Source organism: Dipodomys merriami, unplaced genomic scaffold (assembly GCF_024711535.1).
Source record: "Dipodomys merriami isolate MVZ:Mamm:240054 unplaced genomic scaffold, mDipMer1.0.p SCAF_366, whole genome shotgun sequence".
In the NCBI taxonomy this organism is placed as follows: Eukaryota; Metazoa; Chordata; class Mammalia; order Rodentia; family Heteromyidae; genus Dipodomys; species Dipodomys merriami.
The window spans coordinates 574,069-595,870 of NW_027205226.1; the positions used below are offsets into that span (position 1 = coordinate 574,069).

At 51.1% G+C, this 21,802-nt stretch overlaps 1 protein-coding gene across 6 annotated transcripts in view; it reads right to left on the minus strand.

Moving 5' to 3' along the window:
• The window catches only part of LOC138804465 (kelch-like protein 3), a 95,623-nt gene that overhangs the window by 16,328 nt on the left and 57,493 nt on the right, over positions 1-21,802 (minus strand). For all 6 annotated transcript variants that reach the window (XM_069988729.1, XM_069988733.1, XM_069988728.1 and 3 more), the window contains 2 exons: positions 14,179-14,295; positions 10,373-10,522 (listed from right to left, as the gene is read on the minus strand). In XM_069988729.1, coding sequence (XP_069844830.1) covers positions 10,373-10,522; positions 14,179-14,295 — 267 coding nt within the window. The remainder of the gene's footprint in view (positions 1-10,372; positions 10,523-14,178; positions 14,296-21,802) is intronic.

A 21,802-nucleotide genomic window follows, 5' to 3' on the forward strand; every position in this document is an offset into this window, starting at 1 on the left:
CTTGCTCGCTGCCGGGAGGGGGGCGGGGGGGGCAGGGAACGGCTCATCTGTGAGCCCACGGAGTCCACGGCCAAATGTGGGTCGCAAAGCAATTCAGAACTCAGAAGCTGGCTCTGGCGTCTCACGCGCTCCCGAATGATCAGGCCCAGGGCAGGCCCCACGCCCACGCTGCTGCCACAAATACATGTCCTGCCTGGCTCAGCTCACACCACCCGCTGCGCCCCATCAAATGCAGCCTCCTTCCAGAGGGTTCTGGATTATTCCCCAGCAGGAATGCTTTGCTTGGGTAGGCCAACCCTGCCTAACCCAAAGGGCCCGGCCCGGCGGGAGGGCTCACCCCGTATTCCTGCGCGTCGGTCCTCTCTACCAGCACTGCCCCTAGCTGTGGGCTGGAAACGTTTAAAGTCTGCGAGATTTTGCAAGTGTTTCTCTTTGAAATTGGACTTCTAGAGCGGGGAAGGAAATCAAACCAGACTTGAGGTTTCTTTGCAGGGTGATTTCAAGCAACCAGAACCCTGGTGTGTGCCATTTCCTTTCCTGTCCCGCCCCGCCCCCTACAAGCACGCGCGCGTGCGCACGCGCACACACACACACACACACACACTCTCTCTCTCTCTCTCTTTCTGATCCCTTCCCTTGAACATAACTTCAGGTCTCAGTCTACATGTCTTCCCCTCTGAGCTACCTCCTCTGACTTTGCGTCTGAGTTGTGTGTCCCTCCCTCCCTCCCCCGCGAGGGCATCTGCCCTTGTGAACTCCCCACAGTGAAGTGACATTGGTGACTTGTCTGCCCACCCCCTTGTAGAAAGCGAATCCGCCCCAGTCTCTGGAGTAGCCCTAGGGTCCTTGATGTTACCAGGTAAAAACAGAGGATCCCAAAGCTCAAGTGAAATAAAAACTGATCAGCACATTCAAGGAGGTAAAAGTTGGGGTGTAGGGGGTGGTGGGGGAGAAAAGATGCAAAGCTTTCTTTGCTTAAGTCATACTGGAACACCAGACTGCAATTGTGGGGCACACTGGAGGAAACATGTAGCATAAAAGAGAAGGACCAAATAACGTAGAAAGAGAAAAGAAGAATTCTTCTCTGTCCATCTTCTGACTCAACCACTGGGAAAGGAAGATTTGCTCCTGACTTACACAGTCACAAGGCACTTCCTATCAAGGAGACAGGGGAGGAGGCCAGAAGTGGGTAAAAGCCTCTAGAAATTCTTTCCATATATGTTCACTTGGAGAAAAACTCAACAGTGATCGCTGAGAATCACAGTCATATGGAAACAGTATTATAGAGATGGACATGTGTTTACATCCAAATAAAGAGTGAGTATAAGGACAAACACAATACAGGTTTTCCGAACCAATTTGGACAAACACGATACAGGACAAGTTTTCCAAACAAATTTGTGTGTGTGTGTGTTGGTACTAGGGCTTGAACTTAGGGTCTTAGTGCTGACCCTTAGTTTTTTCACTCCAGGTTGGTGCTCTACCTCTTGAACCACACCTCCACTTCTGACTTTTTGGCTGTCAAATGGCGATCCGTATCTCATGGACTTACTTGCTCATTCCAGATTTAAACCAAGATCCTCAGATCTCAGCCTCCTGAATGGCCTAGGGTTATGAGCCCGGCTAAGTACCATTCTTCTCTATGGAAAATCTGACAAGCAGCCATGTGGGGGGAGGAGGGCAGGGCATCCACTGTGGCTGTGCAGAGTTTAAACAAAAAAGAAAGAAAGAAAGAAAGAGGGAGAGATCAATTCCGTTATCTTCACTACTATAAAGGGGTAGCTTCCATAGCTACCAGCTCTTACTGCACGGGCAAGTTCCCCGTGTATTGTTCCATTCCTGCAAGTGCAAACTTCAGCTGCTGGGGACTGCAGGGCGTTCGAGCAAGGAAAGATCTGAAGCCTTCTCCTCTTGCACCTGTCCGTCTTGTTTCTGGAAACCCTCACGCACAGGTAGTTTCCAATTACTAACGATTTGTGATGACTTTAATGGAAAGTATGGAATCAAAACAGCTCACTGAATGGCTGCTACCGTCTTTTCATTTTTAAGGGGTCAGGTCTCACTATGTCAACCCAGCCTCCTGGGTTCAAGTCATCCTCCTGTCTCATCCTGGGGCACCCCGTAATGCAGGCCACCTTCCCAGGAATGATCATTTTTTAAAAAATTGACCTGTCAAGGATTATGGGCAAGAAAGACTGGTCATACGGGAATCACAATAGACTGATCAAAGCTGAGCACCAGTGGCTCACGCCTCTCATCCTCGCTACTCAGGAGGCTGAGATCTGAGGATCGTGGTTAGAAGCCAGCAGGGGTAGTAAAGTCCGTGAGACTCTGATCTCCAATGAATCACAGAAAAAGCTGGAAGTGGCGCTGTGGCTCCAAGGATAGAATGTTAGCCTTGAGTAAGAGCGGCTCAGGGACAGCACCCAGGCCCAGAGTTCAAGCCCCCACACCGGCCGCCCAAAATAAAAGACTGATGATTTGAGGGCTGACGTGATACCACATGCGACGTGCTTGCCATGTCCGGCTCTGACCCCAGGACCAGCTACAATCCTCATGGCCGGCCGGACTCCATGCCCCAGCATTGGTGTTAGACATCACCCAAGGAATACACTTCTCTCTGGAAGGCCAACGGGCTGCTGACTCTGGAGACATTAGTGAGACCGTGGAGAGACTATGGGAGTTTTTGGAAAACACAGGTCCAGCACAGCATGTTTTTAAAATGCATTTTTAACGCATGTCCCTCTTGCTGGCCCTTCCTGAAATGACACCTACGCTGTATCAGCAAGTCCCAGAGATCAAATTCACCAGGCAGAGGGGGCGGAGCCAAGCTCTCCAGCTCTCGGTGCAGGGGGCGGAGACTCTAACCCTGACCTCGGGCCATAGGAGTCACTGCGATCTCCACTCAGAGTGTGTCCAGACTCGCTCTTCCACCGCCAGTTGGGTGAGCTGGGCAGAAGGCAGGCCCAGCCAGTCGGTCCCTCGGGCCAGGGCAGGAAATGAGTCTCTCTTACCCTGGTACGTGGGGCCGTAGGGCTAACACCAAAAATTCGTCGGCGGGAGGGCGTCCAGGCGGAGACGGGAGGCTCGTCCACGCAGGTTCCTGACAGGTAGTGGACGCGTGCGCGACGCAGACACGGCAGGTGGGGAAGGGGGCTGAGAGCCGGAGTGTGAGCAGTGACGGCTCGGGGAGAAAATGGACAAGTGGGGGGCGGGGGGGAGGGGGAGGAGGGAGGGGGCGCTCAGGTCAGACACTCGTGGGCTCAGGTCCCAACTCAAGTCAGCCGTGCGACCCACGGGTCACACCCAAAATGTCGCCACCACTGCCTGCAATACAGCAGACTGTAGACCAATACGAGAGGGATCCATCCATACAAAGCCACGGATAGGAGACTGACCACCCAGCGGGTACCTGCTAATCCCAGGGCTGAGGATGGACACCCAAGGGTGTCTGCCAGGGAGCTGAGCACGCTGGGAGGGAGCCAGTTGCCCCCTCTTCCAGCCCTGCCGGGGGTGTGGATGGGAGGAGGCCACGTAGGAGGGCTGGGGTGGCTGAGAGACGGCCTCTGGTTGCCCATGGCAACCCAGCTTCCGGGAAAGCGCTGGGTGGCAGACGCGTGCGTGGTGTGGGGGCCAAGATGATGCATCAGCCGTCCCAGCTGGGGTGTGTCACCGTGATCCGCATGTCTGCCGCTGGGGGGCGGGGGGGGGGGAACTCAAGGCAGAACCCCGTTCCTTCTGGGGAAGGGACCTGGCTGTGGGACCTTCTCTGTTTGAGAACTGGGAGAGGAGCGGGGGTTTCTGCGCCGCCCCTTCGTTCCTGCACATCTGTTCTGTCCGGAAGCCAATCCGGACTGAATTCATGAAAGCCCAGGCTGGCATTCCCCGGGAACTCCCCGGCTCCTCCTTCAACCAGCCCCACCGTGGCCTCTTCTTTCACTGATCTGCTCTTTGACACACCCTATCTTCCCTTTCTAACAGAGTCTCACAAATCTCCAGAGGGCAGGAGACTTGTGTCCTCTACCTCCCCCTACCCAGCAACCACCTAAAAGGCTTTTTGTGGAGTCTGAAGAGCAATACAGTGAAGAGGCATAGCTCTGGCCTGGTGCCAATCATCCTGAGCTTAAATCAGAGCTCTGCCATCTACCAGTTGTGCCTTGAAGCTGGGTCACAAAGTTCTTCAGTCTTCCTACGCTCAGACACAGAACCTCCTTCCTCATCTCTGAAGTGTGGCTTGGCCTTGGTGATTTCTGTCTTGCCAAAAAAAAAAAAAAAAAAAAGGGATAAGACCTTAGGACAAGAAGTTATTAAAAAAAAAAAAAAATAGTGGAAGCCGGGCACCAATGGCTCATGCCTGTCATGCTAGCAGGCTGAGCTGACAGGATCACAGTTTGAAGCCAGCCTGGGCAGGAAGGTACATGAGACTCTGATTTCTGATTAGCCAGCAAAAAAGCTGAAAGCGGAGGTGTGGTCTGAGTGGTAGAGTGCCAGCTTTGAGCAAAAAGTTCATGGTCGGGGCTCAAGCCCTGAGTTCAAGCCCCAGTATTGGACATTAAAAAAAAAAAAATGGCAGAAGCTTCTGGCTTTGGTATGTCTGCTCATTTTCAGACCCTGGAGAACCCTTGCTGTGGGGGGCAGCCAGCAAGCAATGAGGAAGAAAGTGGGGTCTGTCCTCCATCACCTGAGAGAACTCAGATGCTGGCCCAGCCTTAGACAGATGCACCTGTGAATAGCAGCTCACTGTGACAGACCCAGAGCCAGGATGGCCCAGTGAGGCCGCTCTGGCTGGGAGGCCTGTCCCACTGGAAATGTGACACAGTCAAGGTTTGCCGGACTAATCTGAAGTGCCAAGATAGATACCTAGCTCCCTCATGGGTAGGTGGCACAACCAAAGATCCAATTTCCTATCTGCGAGATGAGGATGACTAAAAATTAAGAACATCCTGCTGGGAGTAAATGTAAACCACTCATCCCAGCGTCGAGCTCATGGGAAAGTGCTCAGTAATTGGAGAACGTCACAGTGACAAGCGGTAGCAAGATGGCTTATAGCAGTGCGCCCATGGCTCACGCCCGTCATCCTAGCCACTCAGGAGGCTGAGGTCTGAGGGTCACAGTTCAAAGCCAGCCCGGACAGGAAAGTCCATGAGACTCTGCTCTCCAATGAACTACTCAGAAATCCAGAACTGGTGCTGTGGCTCAAGTGGTAGAGCTCTATCTAGCCTTGAGCTGAAGAGCTGAGGGACAGCGCCCAGGCCCAGAGTTCAAGCCCCATGATTGACAAAAAAATAAAATAAAATAAAATCTTAGAAACAGAAAAAAAAAAAGGTCTGGCTTCCAGAAATACAGAATGGGATTTAAGTTGCTATACTGCCCATGAAGCTATAAAACACCAAAGCAAGCCCACGTATCTCACTCAGTCTCCTCTTCCTCCAGACTCATTAAGGAGACAAGATAATGTATATTTAGAGCTCAGTGCAAGAGGTAAACAAAGAGGCTGCTCACCAATTAGCATTTAAACAAGACCACTGTAACGGGGTGAATGCTTTGGGCACAGAGGGCAATAACCCTAACCCTCCCTCCCCCTCCCACCCATAAGATACAAAGGATGCTGTGCTCAGGCTGGCCATGAGGGGGTGGCCACCAGTCACCATATGTTCACGTTTGCCAGAGAGACAGCTCAGGCCTTGGGACCTGCAGAAAGTCCTCTCTACCCTTCCTTCTCCTAAAGTGCCCCTAAAGTTCACAGCTGTACGCACACCGGACTTGCAGGTTGTGTTCTAAGTGTCCTTTCCTGTCTGTCTCCCCTCCCCATAGTCTGGGAGACCCCTGATAAGGGCTGGGTTCACATGCCAGTCTTCATGCTGACTTCCCAACCAAAGCAGGGTTGGGTGGAGTGAATAAGTGAATGCACGCCTGTGTGCGTGCCTAAGCGACCGTTCACAGCTGGTCACTGGGCTGGGGAGGTGTGTTTGTGCGACCTAAGTGCCTTAGGGTCCTTCACATCCCACAGGGCTAACAGCTGGGTTCCTTCAGGGTTGAAGGGTGGTGTGCATGGAAGGGAATGTTCTAGGGCCAACCTACATTACAGAGGCCCAAAGGGGACCTCGGTCCTCGCTGTGTAGATGAGAGTGCGCACACGTGTCTGCGCAAGGGCTGGGTGGTCGGCACTGAAATGCCACCGTGTTACTTCTTCTTTGGAAATAGACAGCTCTCAGTCAGGTATTGGTGACTCACGCCTTGAACCGGTACTAAGCAGGCAGAAAAGTCCGTGAGAGTCTTATCTCCAATGAACCATCAAAAACAAAAAAAAGGGGGGGGGGGGGGGAGAGATGCGGTTCACATAGTAGAACACCAGCTCTGAGTGAAAAAGCCAAAGGACTGCACAAGTCCCTGCGTTCAAGCCCCAGTACTAGCTATGTGTATCATGAGAAATCATTCCTATTGCCCAACGGGGGCCAGCACCTGAGCTGAGTGGCAAAGACACGGGTGAGGAATGCCTGCTGTCCTGCAAGCTGCAGCTCCCCAGACGAGAGCTCTAGACAACACCCCAAGTCTCCACGGAGGCTCCTGAGCATGCTCCAGAAACCACGCCCCCTACGGCTCAGCCGTCCGCAACGCCACGGCCAGCCTCCCCTTCCCTTCTCCTCCATCAGCATTTCTCATCAACCACGTGTGTGCCAATGGGCAAGACACTATTAAAGATTAGTATTTAAAAAGAAGGCAGTTCCAACGGCATCAAAAACTATGGAAAGAATATGACCACAGACAAGCGAAACCCATACTGAGCAACTGTAAAACATCACTGAAACTAAAGGCAGAACCAAATGGAAATCCTGGCTCTGTGGATGGGAAGATTCAGATCTCAATTCCTCCTTGATGAATCTAGCTAGCCATCAAACACACACCCCGATCAAAACATCCACCCCTTATTTGCACAAATAAACAAGCTGACTAACGAAAGACTACAGAACAGCAAAACTCTGAAGAACAAAACTGAGAACTCACACTGCCTCTAGGCTTGCTATAAAGTTACTGAGCACAACGGGGTGTGGGTGTAAGGACAGACACACAGATAAATGGACCGGGATAGAATCTAGAAATAGACCAACATGCAACCAACTGTTGACAACAGAAGTAACAAGATAATTAGATTAGATAATTAGGTTAGATAATTAGATTAACAAGATAATTAGAGAAAAAAGTATCTTGCAAATTATATGTAGCAATTACACACTCATATGCAAAATAAATGCAATCTAGTAATTCAGAAAACATTTTTTTTTTAATTCACAAAATGGACTGGTAGTCCTAAGTGTAAAACCTAAAACTTCTAGAAAAAAGTAGAGGAAAAACTGTTTGAATTTTAGTTTATGTGGGTGCTAGTGGGGCTTGAACTCAGGGTCTAGGCACTGTCCCTGAGCTTTTTCATTCAAGGCTGGTACTAAACCACTCAAGGCATAGCTCCATTTCTAGCTCTTTGGTGGTCAATTGGGAATAAGAGTCTCACGGAGGTTCCTACCCTGGCTGGCTCTTCAAATCTTGATCTTTGGCTCTCAGCCTCCTGAGTAGCTAGGATTACAGAAACCCCACAGATTTTTGATTTTTTATTTTTATTAGATAGAACTTAAACCATAACAGAACTGAAATATTTTTAAACTTCTGTTCTAAGTTTCTTTTAAGAAAAATATGCAAAATTAAAAAAAAAAAAAAACTTATCATCCAATAGTCCCATGACTGGGTGGACATCTAAAGAAAGAACTGGAAATCCATATGTCAGAGAGACACCTGTTCACCCACATTCTCTGTCACAATCCCCAAGAGCTGAGATATGCAACCATGTGTCTATCAGCAATGAAGAGGGAGAGAAAGACAATGAAGTATGCACACACAGTAGAATATTACTCAGGCCTCTAAAAATAGGAAATCTTGTCATCTGTCACAGGATTGGATCTTAGGGAATCCTTGGCTAAGGGAAATAAGCCACAGATAGAAAGATAATGCCTGCAAGGCCAGGCACCAGTGTCTCACACCCGTCATCCTAGCTACTCAGGAGGCTGAGATCTGAGGATCGCAGTTCAAAGCCAGCCCAGGCAGGAAAGGCCACGAGACTTATCTCCAATGAACCAACAGAAAATGGGAAGTGGCGCTGTGGCTCAAGTGGTAGAGCGCTCGCCTTGAGCTGAAGAGCTGAGGAACAGCGCCCAGGCCCAGAGTTCAAGACCCATGACTGACAAAAAAGAAAAAGAAAAAGAAAAAGATAATGCCTGCATGATCTTACACATGAGCAGAGCCTGAAACAACTGAACTCATAGAAGCAGAATAGAATTGCAGTTGCCAGGGGCTAAAGGGAAGGAAGAGAGCCAGGAGACGTTGACCCAAGCATGTGCAATTTCAGTGAGAAAGAAGGAACAGGGGCTGGGAAGGTGGCTCAGTGGTAGAGCGCTTGCCTTGCATGCATGAGGTTCTGGGTTCGATTCCTCAGCACCACATAAGCAAAAAAGAAAAAAGCCGGAAGTGGTGCTGTGGCTCAAGTGGTAGAACGCTCGCCTTCAGCTGAAGAGCTGAGGGACAGCGCCCAGGCCCAGAGTTCAGGCCCCACGACTGGACCCACACACACACACACACACACAAAAAGAAGGAATAGAGGTCAGCAGCTCCATTGCATCGCGCATGGTGCCTACCATAGGTAAGAACATGTATCGTATTGTTGGAAGCCATTGAAAGAGTACATTTGTAAATGTTCTCACCACAAGCAAGTATGCGCTACCTGTTAGTCAGCTCAATCTACCATTCCACAGTGTGTCCATGTTTCCAATCACACCACACATGGTAAATACATACAATGTTAATCTTGTTCATTAAAATAATCTTTAAAACACAGAAAAATCTTCTACTCTTCCAAAGATACCACCGAGAAAATGAAAATACAAAACACAGATGAGACAAAATACAAGTTAAGCAACAGACTAAGATAAAATACTTGAAACACACACATAGAGGCCTAATCTCTTTAACATAGAGAAGATCTACAGTGACAGATAAAACACACAATTAAACAGAAAAATGAGAAAAGAACACAGAGAACCCCCCTACCGATGCCAATAATCACATAAAGCCAAGATTATTCTCATTCGAGGTTCAGGAAATGCAAACTACAAGATGTTATCGTATGAAAAATATTTAACACAAAAATGTGATGCTACAAAAATATGGAAATGACTCAAAGGCCTATTACTAGAAGACATAATGCAGACATATGTCAAAATTTCATGTGTCCAATACAACTGTAGCCCTGAACTCACCCATATCAAGAACATTAAAGCAGTGATAGACCGAAGGCATGTTTCAAGTGGCAGAGTACCTGCCTAGAGGAAGAATGAGGCCCTGAGTTCAAAGCCCGATAGCCTCAAAACAGTCTGTCGCTATGGTAGAGAGATTTCAGGTGGTTTTTAATTTCTAAGTTGCAATGTCTTTCTTAATAACATACAATGAGCACTTATTTGTAGAGTTAAAGAAAGCCAAGTTCAGAGAACTGCTGGTCTTGGGCAACTATGTGTTTCTCTATATCTTGTGACACCTTCTTGAAAGAAGGAGGGAGAAGGAGGGAAGCCAGCTAGGGAGGGAGAGGAGGGGGGAAGGAGGGCGAGAAGGATAGGGAGGAGGAAGAGGAGACCACAGCAAGGGTCTAAATAATGTCCTAGTGCTGCCTTCGGCGTGGTTGGTGAGCACGCTGGCTCCTCCTTCCCCTGCCTTTCCTCAGACACCGTGTGTTAGACTCCTAGACAGACGACCCGATGCCAGGCGACAAAGAGCTTTAAGGACCCTGGAGAATCACGTCCCTCATTCTGCAGATAGGGCCAGGCAGGGGAGGGGCCTCCTGGATACCAAGCAGTGAGCACCAGGCTGAGACTCTCCACTCCCTCCCCTGCTGCTTCCCCCCTCCCTTGCTCTGCTTCCCCCTTCCCCCCACCCAGGGCCCTCCCCTCCCAGTCTGTGACTTTTCCACCTCAAAGAATAGCCTAGAACCAGGGCTGTGGTGGTCATCACTCAGTCAAGACAGACATAGGCCATGTCTCTGTTTCCAACAGAAACCGAGAGCAGAGAGAGGAGGGTGAGGAGGAAGACTTCCAGGCCATTCTCGAACCTGCTGGAGGTCGCTCTGGATGAAACTCTTAGGCAAGAAAAGCCCAGCGGAGAGAGGACACGGTCAGATTCGAGACGGATGAGCGGACCCCATCCCTTAAGTCATAAATGCGACAAGGCGTGGGGGCCCGGGCAGCGCAGAGCGCAGGGTCAGGGGAGAGACTTGGCGGTAGAAGTGGAAGAGCCGGGACACAGCCCCGCCCCCTGGCGAGCGCGGGCTGGGACTTACCTTGGGCAGGCTGACGGGAGTCCGGGGCTTGGTCCTGGGGTTCTTAATCAGCAGCCTCTGGTCCAGGGGGAGCAGGTGGTATTTCATGGCCTCGATGAGGAAGTCCTTACAGGTGCTGTTGTTCTTTATCAATGCTTCTTCTTCCACCGTCTGCAGACAGCCACGGGTGACCACGGAGCGGGGCTAGGCCCCTTTCCCACGCCTGCACTGTCTGTTCGGTCATCCATCCCCACAGGGCCTCACCCCAGACCCAGAGAGCCAGGTCGGCCCAGGGACGACCCGGTCAGCCCTGGATTTCCACAGCCCAGGGGGGCGAAGGCATTGAGTGCTGACCCACTCAAATACTGGCTCTGCCACTTAATGCCTGGGCTCCTCAGTTTCCCCATTTGTAAACCATGCACGCCAGAGACGTGTAACCACCTCACTTGGCGGTGTTGGTATCTGGGGCTTCAATGAGTTCATGGAGAACAAAAGTTGGGCAAGTTGTCCTGAAAAGCCTCTTCCCATGTTTCCTCTGCTCTGGCTGCGTTACAATGTGTAGGACAGACAGACAGACAGAGATCAGTGCGGAGGTAAGGGAGGGAGAGAAGGAAGAAGGTGGCATACAATGGTCAGCCTTTGAGTGAAATAAGGGGCTAAGAAGAGGATTGATTTATATCTAGCTAGCTAGCTAGCTGGGTGTGTATGTACTACCTCTTAGCTTTTTCCACTGGCTGGCCCTCTACCATCTGAGCCACAGCTCTACCTCTGGTGTTTTGCTGGTTAATAAGAGTCTCACAGACTTTCCTGCCCAGGCTGGCTTCGAACCACAATCCTCAGATCTCGGCCTCCTGAGCTAGCCAGGATGACAGGCGTGAGCCACTGGAGCTTGGCTTCCGTTTTCTTATAGTCCACGTCTCAAAGAGAAAAGCTGCCATGCAAGAAGAATGTCCTGTGCCAAGTCCCACCTGTTGGTGCTACCTTAGGCCTCATCTAAGCTAGGACGTGGGCTCTCCACCTCATACTCCAGGGCTCAGGACTTGGGCAGGACTTCAACAGATGCCAGCCTAAGTATCTTGCAAGCCAGGCTAAAGGGGAGGGCGTTCAAGCTCTGATTCTCAAACCTGCCTCTTCGGTGCAGGCCAGAGGGTCATGAGACGGGTCTTCGGAAGCTACATGGTGTAGGGAAAGGTTCGTTCCACGGGACAGCGACCGGGATGGACTGCCTCTTAGCTGGGCCCCAGGAGGAAACTGATGAGCAAGACCAGGTTCCTGAGCGGAGGAGCTCAGAGCAGTCACGGAGCGGGAAGGCCTCCATCTCAATGACACCGGCCCTCCCGCCGACCCTGGGGAAGCCTCCCCTGGGGCCCTCAACTGTCACGGGGAATGACACTGTGGCCATGGCGTCACTTGCTGGCCAGGCACTGGAGTTAGGCAAGACAAGATATCTGTCACCTCCGGGCACTTCCTTCCCCAGAGGCTGGGGCTGGCCTGTTTCCTAAAAAGGTGTGTGTGTGTGAGCGCGCACGCGCGTGTGTGTGTGTGTGTGTGTGTGTGTGTGTGTGCGCGTGCGTGCGTGCGTGTGTGTGTGTGTAAAAAGGTATGTGTGTATGTGTGTGTCTTTTTCTTAAACTTTTTCCACTAGGAAGTGAAACCAGATTGAAATAAATCATAAATGTTTAGGGTTAGAGAAAATGGGAGTGAGAAGCTCTATCCAGGAAAGAGCAACACTTAGGGAGCTGCTTCTAACATGTATGGAGACATAATGATGAAACTTTCTCCTGTGTAACTAATATAAGGTTATTAAAAAAAAAAAAAAAAAAAACCAGCCAGGCTCACGCCGATAATCCTAGTTACTCAGGAGGCTGAGATCTGAGGATCACAGTTCAAAGCCAGGCTGCACAGAAAAGTCCACGAGACTCTTATCTCCAATGTACCACTCAGACAACTGGAAGTGGTGCTGCTGTGCTCAAGTGGTAGAGCGCTCTCCTTGAGCTGAAGAGCTGAGGGACAGCGCCCAGGCCCAGAGTTCAAGCCCCACGACTGACAAAAAAAAAAAAAAAACAACTGAGAGCCAGGTTGGGGGGCGGGGGGGGAGAGGAGGAAGCAGGGGAGGGGGTTACATGGGAGATAAAGCCAGGCAGTGTCATGCTGGACTTTCCCCAGCTCTCCTCACCCCTGGCTCCTCCATCAGCCAGTTGGACTCGCTTGGAGTTTCAAGGTCACATGAGTAGGAATAAAACATCCTCTCCCGGAGGTGAGGCCTGACTTTTCTTGTTAATACTTTCAATGAGGGGGGAGGAGGGACACAATCGTTCTTCACTTCCCGACTTCCTTCCCGGTCAGATCCAACCCCCTTTTTTTCCCATCACATGGTTTCCTAATGAATTTGGTGAGTCTGGGCTATGGACGCTGTGGGCAGTGAACTGGTGGTGGAGGCCAGAGGCCCACCCCACCCCCCAGCCGCCTTAGCGTCCCACGGGGCAGGGGAAGGTTTAAGGGGTGACCCTGGGGGCCTGGGGGTCAGGCCCAGTCCCTCCTTTTTAAGGACCTCTCACCTGAAAGGCTATGTGGCCACCAGGTGGTGGCAGTGCGCCCCCCGTGGCTAGTCTGGGGTGGAGGGGCACTTGCAAAGGAGATGGAGAACTCATTGCTGATCCCTTGGGGTCCATGTGGCCAATGGCGTCAGGCAGAACACTTTAGGTATGCGGTGTCGCCAGAAGTCACAAAACACTACTGGTAAGGCTTTTTGTGTGGATTGTCTCATTCTGTAGTTTCTACAGGGTAGAAAGTACTGTGGCCAAATGAGAAAAAGGGGGGTCTCAATGGGTAGGCACGGCAGGGAAGAGCCAGAGCTGGCCCCCAAGTCGTACCCTCCCTTCCCCGCAGAACCCCAGGGGGACAGTTCTGTGATGGACAAACAGGACAGAAAGCAGCCCCCGTTGTGGCTCACAGAACTGTGTGCCCCAGGGCCAGGCTGCTGTGGATTTGAACCCTGATCCTCCTGCCTGTGGCCCGAGGAGTCCAGATCAACCCTCAGCTTCACGGCCTGAGGCCCTCGGCTGTAAAAAGGGGAAGCAAGTGTCCCCTCGCAGGGGACCACACGAGAAGACATGCCCCACAGTTCTCCTTCTACCTTGGAAGAGGTAAAACCATGCATACATGCAACACACATGCGTGTGTATTTATACAGAGATACACCTACATGTATGTGTATATATGTTATGTAACATATACAGTGCTTTTATATATATATATATATATATATATATATATATATATATATATATATATATATATATATATGTCTGTCTGTGAGTGTATCTATGCACAGGGCCTGGGCACTGTCTTTTAGCTGACATTCTACCACTTGAGCCATACCATGCTTCTGGCTTTTTTAGGGGGGATGGGGAGGACGGTTAATTAGGGATAAAGATTCCACAGACTTTTCTGGGCTGATTTCAAATCTCAGTCCTCGAACCTCAGCTTCCAGAGTAGCTAGGATCCTAGCATGAGCCCCCAACACCCGAGTAGAAACGACCCCTTGTGCTTTGCTTCTCTACGAGAAAACTTGCTCTGCGGGGCTCCCTGTCTAACACCTGGCTGTGCACACGGACACTTCCCTTAGTCCCTGCTGGGACCTACATAACTGCTGTCTGTAGAAGATGACGCTTGGGGAGGTGGAATAACTCAAAGCCCTGAGCAGCTGAGCAGAGTCGGAGACCGAGGTGTCCACCCTGGGATCGGTGCTGTGAACGTACCCCTGGCCCAGGCCCCAGGCCCGCCCCGCTATCCCTTGAGGTCTAGGGAAACGGGCCGGCGCTTACCTGAACGAGGTAATCCCTAGGTAAGAGGGGGAGTCGGACATGTTCCATGAGCTTGGCCATGTGTTCCAGGCGGGTCTCCTTCTCGTAGTTGATCCAAGAAATGACGGCTTCGAACACCTGTAGAGAAGAGACACCAAGGGAAGGGCTGGGAAGGTGGCTCCCTGGTGGAGCGCTCGCCTAGCGTGCCTGAGGCCCTGGGTCTGATTCCTCAGTACCACGTATACAGAAAAAGCTGGAAGTGGCACTGTGGCTCAAGTGGTAGAGCGCTGGCCTTGAGCAAAAGAAGCTCAGGGACAACTGCTCAGGCCCTGAGTTCAAGCCCCAGGACTGGCAAAAATAAAATAAAAATAAATCCGAAACAGAAAGGCAGGCCCGGGAGAGATTGCATACGTGTGCACGAATACAATGGCCCACCTGATACATCCCAAATGTAGAATCACGTGGGTCAGTCTAATATTTTTTTAAAATCAGTTGTGACAGGTATTTAGGGGTAGAGATGCAGAGCTGTAACAGTGACCCTCACGTACGGGGGAGGGGGGGAGGAGGGGAGGGGGGGTGCTCAAGGGGGCCCGGAAACCCTGAGGACATGTCATCTTCCCCTCATTTGTATCCTGTGAACAGCTGTTGTGGAAGGAAGCAGGAAGCAAGTTCCCTGCTTACAGCTGACATCCTGAGGAATGTGACACTGAATGACAAATGGGGGGGGGGGGGGGGAGGAGGGAGAACTACTCCTCTGTGGACTTAAAAGATTTCATTTCTATACAAATTTAAGCTAGAGGGCTTGGGAGTCGGCACTGGTAGCTCACACCTGTAATCCAGGCTACTCAGGAAGCAGAGATCTGAAACCAGCCCTGGCAGAAGTCTGTGAGAGTCTATCTCCAATGAACCACCAAAAAGCCACAAGTGGAGATGTAGCTCAAATGATAGAGTGCTAGCTTTGAAAAAAAAAAAAAAACTCAGAGACAGCGCCCAGGCCCTGAGTTCAAGGCACATAAAAACAAACAAACAAAAAACCAGAGCGCTAGGATCCAAAAAGAGGATTCATGGCTTTGGATGTTTGCTTTGCTCAAGGATTAGTCCACATTCAAACTTTGCCCCCACAGCACAGACAAAGACGGAAGTGAGCAAGGGTGAGGCTGTGGGGAGGGCAGCAACTTGAGTGGAGAGTTCATTGGTCAACACCGCTTCTGAAGAGGAGAGGGAAAGATCTGTAAAGGTCTATCAATCGAGAGTGAAAGGTTCAGAGTCTTTACTCCCGCTTCCTGTGAGGAGGGGAGGACAGGAAATGTTTGCCCCCTTCTTCCCATTTCTTTCTTTATCCTAACTTACTTAAAAACAAAACTTTGCTAAAAAGTAAAAAGTGAATGCATGCGTACTGCTAGCGTGCTAGGCTGTGGAAATGCTCAGACAAGTGTGCAAGTGTGTGTCCAGACACAAGTGTGCAAGTGTTGTATATATTCCCAACAGCACTGTGTTAAGAGGAGAAGGAAGGAACAACCTTACTATTAAAACAACCCCTCTACATTGTGACAGCTCTTAAAAACAAAACAAGGTATCTTCCCAACATACACACATAAACCTTAGGGGTATCTTGTCTTGTGGTTTTGTTTGTTTGTTTGCCTGTCCTGGGCCTCTCTTTGCTCAGGGCTAACTCTCTACCACTTGAGCTACAGCTCTACTTCTGGCTCTTTCTGAAGTTTATTGGAGAGAAGGGTCTCAGGGGCTTTCCTGCCCCAGGCTGGCTTTGAACCAGGATCCTCAGCTCTCAGCCTCCTGAGTGGCTAAGATGACAGGCGTGAGCCACCGGCGCCCGGCTAGTGCACTTTTAAAATTAAAAACCCATTCTAATAAAGTTTTGTTCTGTTCTCCTTATAATATTATTGGCTGGTACATAATCCACAATCAAATGCTTCTTAGTGGGTGAATGGACAGGTGGGTTTGGAAATCAACTACAAAGGAGATGCCCAGCTTGGAAGAGACAGCAAGACTGGGGAAGGGAGCTGGGAAGGGAGTCTCTGGCAGTCAGAGACTCATGGTTTTCCAGAGGTGGGTGAGATAGGCAGCCACAAACCCGTTCTGTTGAGCCGGGATCCCTGCCGGTCCGTTCCCATGACCATGAGTGCATGTGCAGACACTCTCCCCTCCCCCCTCCCCAGCCTGCAGCAGCAGCCATCCCATGGCTGGCAAAGTTTTGCAGGAGGATGAACTTCCAGGCCTTGAGCGGGGGAGGGGGAGGCGGGAGGAGATGTTTCACTGATACCAGTTCCATCGTACACACGTTACAAAAGCCAGACATCACTGGAGTGGACATTTTGATTTTTCCTTGTTGGCTCGACTCGTCTGACTGGTTCCGCTTCCCTGCCTGGCTGGCCGGCCGTGCGAGCCAGGTGCTGGCTCAGCGCAGTGACCTTCTCAGCACTTAGCAAAGGCCACGTGGTTATTATTTTTTCCTTTTTCCCTCATTTAGACTTCATGCTTGAGGAAGAAGCAAATAAACTCCCAAATAGCCTTCAGGGTACCTGAAGTCACTCATTCCCCAAAAGCTCTTCCCAGCAGGCTGATCTCCCTCCGCTCCTGGACCTGGATTCTCCCGAGATTCCTGCGGGACATACTCAGGGGGCCTTCATTTCGTGACCACCCCAAGTCTCTGGGCTAGGAAGAGGCACACAAGAGTTCTAACGCCCTTGCTCTCACCGGGTATGCACAGCTGCCTCTCAAATGTCTACTGGCCGGGCCGGCGACAGGCAGCCCACAGGCCAAGTCCAGCCTGCACCTGTTTTTGGTAAATACAATTTTATTTGGAATCGCAGCTCCATGCATGGGCTGCTTTGCCTCTGTCACCAGGGAGTTGATCTCTCACCCCAAAAGGCTACAAGATTCACTCTCTGGCCCTTGATAGGAAAAAGTCTATCCACTTCTGCTCTGTAAAAACCCAAGCAGAGCCGGGCGCCAGTGGCTCACAACTGTCATCCTAGCTACTCAGGAGGCTGAGATCTGAGGATCGCGGTTCAAAGCCAGCCCGGGCAGGAAAGTCCGTGAGACTCTTCTCTCCAATGAACCACTAGAAAACCGGAAGTGGTGCTGTGGCTCAAGCAGTAGAGCGCTTGCCTTGAGCTGAAGAGTGCAGGGACAGCACCCAAGCCCAGAGTCCAAGCCCCACGACTGACCGAAAAAAAAAAACCCTAAGAAGAGACCCTGGGGCTTCAACCATCACAGGCCTGGGCGGTGTCTAGTCTACTCAGTGACAGTATTTTGAAGGGATCATTTTCTGCCCAGAAGGCATACTTGGGGCTGCGCTCTCAAGAGATGGCATCACTTCCTCACAGGTTGGCCGGGCTGTACCAATCCACAGGTGCCACAGAAGGCTGGAAGGGAGGATTCTGTGGTTTCTGGCCCATCACACTTGAGACAGAAGCACAAGACGTGGCCCGAAACCATCAGACAGTGTCTGGCCTCCTCCTCCGTCCTCACCTGCTTAGGGGAGGTGGGGGCGGGGCGGGGGCCGTGGGGGCTCCCCTGGGCACTCACCACAGCTTCCAGAACACATTCTGAGAATCAGGACACTTTTAACAGCTGAACACAATGACTGCCAGGGAGATGAAACCTGCGTTCCCTGCGGAGGGTGGAGTTTAAGGGGAGGGGTGACTGGATGGAGAGAGGAAGGGTGGGCAAGTTCAGTCACAGTGTGAGTGTGTGTTTGAAGTGGAAGTTGGGAGAGGCGGGGTGGGAAGGAGATGGCAGAAAGGTAGCACTGATCACCATGCCTGGCATGCAAAAGCTGACACAGAGTTGAAAATCCTTTGTACAACTACTTTTTAAAAAAAAAATTAGAGAGACTAGGTATCACTATTCCACAATACTGTGAAATATGTGGAATTTATGTAATCACCTAATAAGAAAAGAAAGTGAGAGAAGGGGTAGGTTAGGAGCGATGGGTGACAATGATCAGACACCTTGTATTCATACACTGTTTTGTAGAATGGGAACTTCCTTGTACAACCACTTAAAGATAATTTTTTTTAAAAATAAAGAAAATAAAGTTTAATTCCATTTTTTAAAAAAATAGCTGGGTGCCAGTGGCTCGTGCCTGTCATCCTAGCTACTCAGGAGGCTGAGATCTGAGGATCACAGTTCAAAGCCAGCCTGGGCAGGAAAGTCCATGAGACTCTTATCTCTATTAACTATCAGAAAACCAGAAGTGACGCTGTGGCCCGAGTGGTAAAGCGCTCACCTTGAGCTGAAGAGCTGAGGGACAGCGCCCAGGCCCAGAGTTCAAGCCCCACACTAACCAAAAAAACCAAAAAGTTAAAGAGAGTAAACAATGAGGGTTTTTTGTTTTGCTTGTGTTAGTTGTGGGGCCTGGGCACTGTCCCTGAGTTCTTCAGCTCAAGGCAAGTGCTATACCACTTAAGCCACAGTGCCACTGCGAGTTTTCTGGTGGTTCATTGGAGGTAAGAGTCTCAGGGACTTTCTTGCCCAGGCTGGCTTTGAACCACGATCCTCAGATCTCAGCCTCCTGAGTAGCTAGGATGACAGGCGTGAGCTTCTAGCACCCGGCTTTTTATTTTTTAAGATGAGAAAGCAAGAGTTTACAAAGCAGGGTGCTGACTTGGCGAAAGGAGAGATTCAATAAAAGGCAACTCTCATACACAGAGATGCTAGTGTGGCTGGGCATCTAGAGAGAACCAAGCGCCTGCCCACTGGTACTATTTGTTCCCTGCGAGCGGAGGGGTGCTAACTTCATCGATAGCATTTGACGCATGTGATCTCACTGAATCCACAAAGCAAACCTGTGTGGAGGAGGAACCACTGCACACACTTACTTAATGAGGAAACAGCCTGAGAGGAGCAACAGCGCCCCAAGTTCACACAGCCAGGAGGTCACCGACAGGGGACGGGAACTCCCCGCTAACCCTGCAGCCCCAAGCTGGTCGGCCAGACAAGAGGGCATGTCCATGGTGCACACACTGGCTGGATGCCTTGGGCAGACAGTTGGGTTGGGAGGCCACGTTCTGAAAGGCGGGGTGGGAAGCGCAGTCTCCCACGCGCGCCTGGATGTCACCCTGCGAGTCTGTCTCCTTCCCACAGATGGAAGCGGACGCGCTCGCCAAGCCTGCCGCCGTGCTCTGCCATCGGGAGGACGGCCCTCCCAGTCCGCCGTGGGCCCTGCGGGACTCCCGGCGTGGGGCGTGAACAAAGGCCTGGCCAGTGGTGTGGTGGCCCCGCTGCTCCTCACTATGCGGGCAGCAGCCGCAGTGGTGCCCGGAGCTGGGGCTCACTCTGTGTGCATTCCGCTCCGTGTGTGTGCCTACGGCACACTGGGTGTGGAAGTCTGCAAATGGATCCGCGGGCAAAAAAAAGGGCAGGGAGTCAGTGGTTAAACCACTGGCCGGGACATGCCCTGTCTGAAGAGCCCAGACCCCAAAACCTATCTGGATGGGTCAGTATTAGGAGGGAGGGGAGGAGAAGAGGGGGAGGAAAAAGAAGAGGAGAGGGAGGAGGAAGAAGAGGAGGAGGAAGAAGAGGAGGAGGAAGTAGAGGAAGAGGAAGAAGATGAGGAAAAGGAGGAAGATGTGGAAGAGGAGGAGGAAGAAGAGAAAGAGCAAGTGGAGAAGGAGGAGGAAGAGGAAGAGGAAGTGGAGGAGGAGGAAGATGTGAAGGAGGAAGAGGAGGAGGAAGTGGAGGAAGAAGAGAAGAGGAAAGGAGAAGTGGGAAAGGGAGGAGGGGAAGAGAAAGAAGGAAGAAGAGGAGAAGGAAGAGGAGGAGGAGGAGGAGGAAGAGGAAGAGAAAAGGAGGAATGGTGGAAATGCCTCCAAGCTTAATTGCTTCTTCAGGGCTTCAACCCAACTCTGGCCTGGAAAATCCTACCTGTCTGTATGGCAGGCTTAGTGATCTTAGAGGAAACCTCTTCCATACAATGTATTAAAAATGATACATGTCACAAGAATAATGAATAAGTAGACTTGACCTACACTCACAAGCAGGAAGGGAATACGCAACCAAGTTCTTCCACCAGGAAGAAATGCAGGTCAAGGTGTTGGGCGGAAAAGGGAAGCCAACATGAGATTCAGAAGTGGGTGAGGTATCTACACACAGCTCCCATGGGGACACAGTGGCACAGCCATTGAACTTGAGTAGGGACACCCTGCCCATCTGCTTTACTCTTGACAAGTAAAAACAAACAAGACAAAACAAAAAACAAAAAAGACCCTGAAGAAATTTAAGCCTCAAGCCCATCCCATGAACTAGGGGTTTCAATGAATCTTATTTTTGGCCAGACCTGGGGCCTGAACTCAGGGCCTGGGCTCTGTCCCTGAGCGTCTCTGTGCTCAAGACTAGCGTTCTACCACTTGAGCCACAGTGCCACTTTCTGGCTTTTTCTGTGTATGTGGTGCTGAGGAATGGAACCCAGGAGCTTTACGCCTGCTAGGCAAGCACTCGACCACTAAGCCGCATTCTCAGGCCCTTGAATGAATCTGATGCTGGGAATCGGGCGTTTCCTGAGACAGACGCTCCAGCACTGACTTGTAAACCACAGAGCCTCTCTCCTCAGCTCTCTTCACAGATTCCTCCTCCCTTCCCAGCCGCCTCTCCCTCTACCCGCCTCCAAGGATTGTCTATTCATGTCGCACAGTCACTGTGCCCTCAAAGACAAGCTCTCCCCGACTTCCGTGTCTCCGTTCTGACGACTTTTCTAAGCAAAATGGCTTTCCCACATCCTCTTCTTGTCTCTCGGGTTTCAGCTTAGAAATCTTCCTCCTCAGCCGACCCTGGCTGACGGCCCAAACACCCAGAGTAAAGCACAGCAGCCGCCTCTCCTCAGCCTTTCACTCCCAGCAGCGACATCTTTCCGCCATCTGGTATGGATGCATGGGTTCGGGTCCGTCTGCCCACCAGCCCCTGAGTTCTGGAAGCGGCCTGACTCATCCTTCTCACCCTCCTCCTCCACGACAAGCGGAGAGAGGCAGACACGCACTCAGCTTCAAGTCCTGGCACCGTCTGTTGCTAAGGAACGGTGTCACCTCCCTGGGCCTGAGCATTCCTTTCTTCTAAAAGGAGTGGCACGAACAGGGGTCTCGTGAACCTAACGGCATCATTCATCAGTGAATGCTTTCCTGCCCGCTAGGCTCATATTCTGAGCCTCACACTGCAAGGTCAAAGCCCGCCACCATTATTGCTCACCATGAGAACATGGAGCTTGAGAGAGGGTCTTTCTTCACGTATTTGACAGATTCTCTTTTCAGCGCCTACCACGGACCTAGCACCGTGCAGCGAGGTAGAGCCAAGACATATCTAGTTATTATTCAGTGAGAGTTGGTGAAGGAAGATAGGATTCAGATTCAGCCAAATCAACATTCCCAGAGAAGCCAGCTACCTGGTCCGCACGCTGCTCTGGGGACATTCATCCTCAACTGTGACACACCACAGCTCCTCCATCTAAGCATGCATAGTGCCCTGCCTCCTGAATGTCTGCCATCTAGCCGTATAATCCACGTGAAAAGAAAACCTGTGTTCCACAGGCAGGGAGAAGACAACCACACTGCTGATAATGTGGACTGAACCAAACACAGTGATGATGCACTCCGCTGAACCCCGGGGTGAGGGTTAACATTAAATGAAGTTG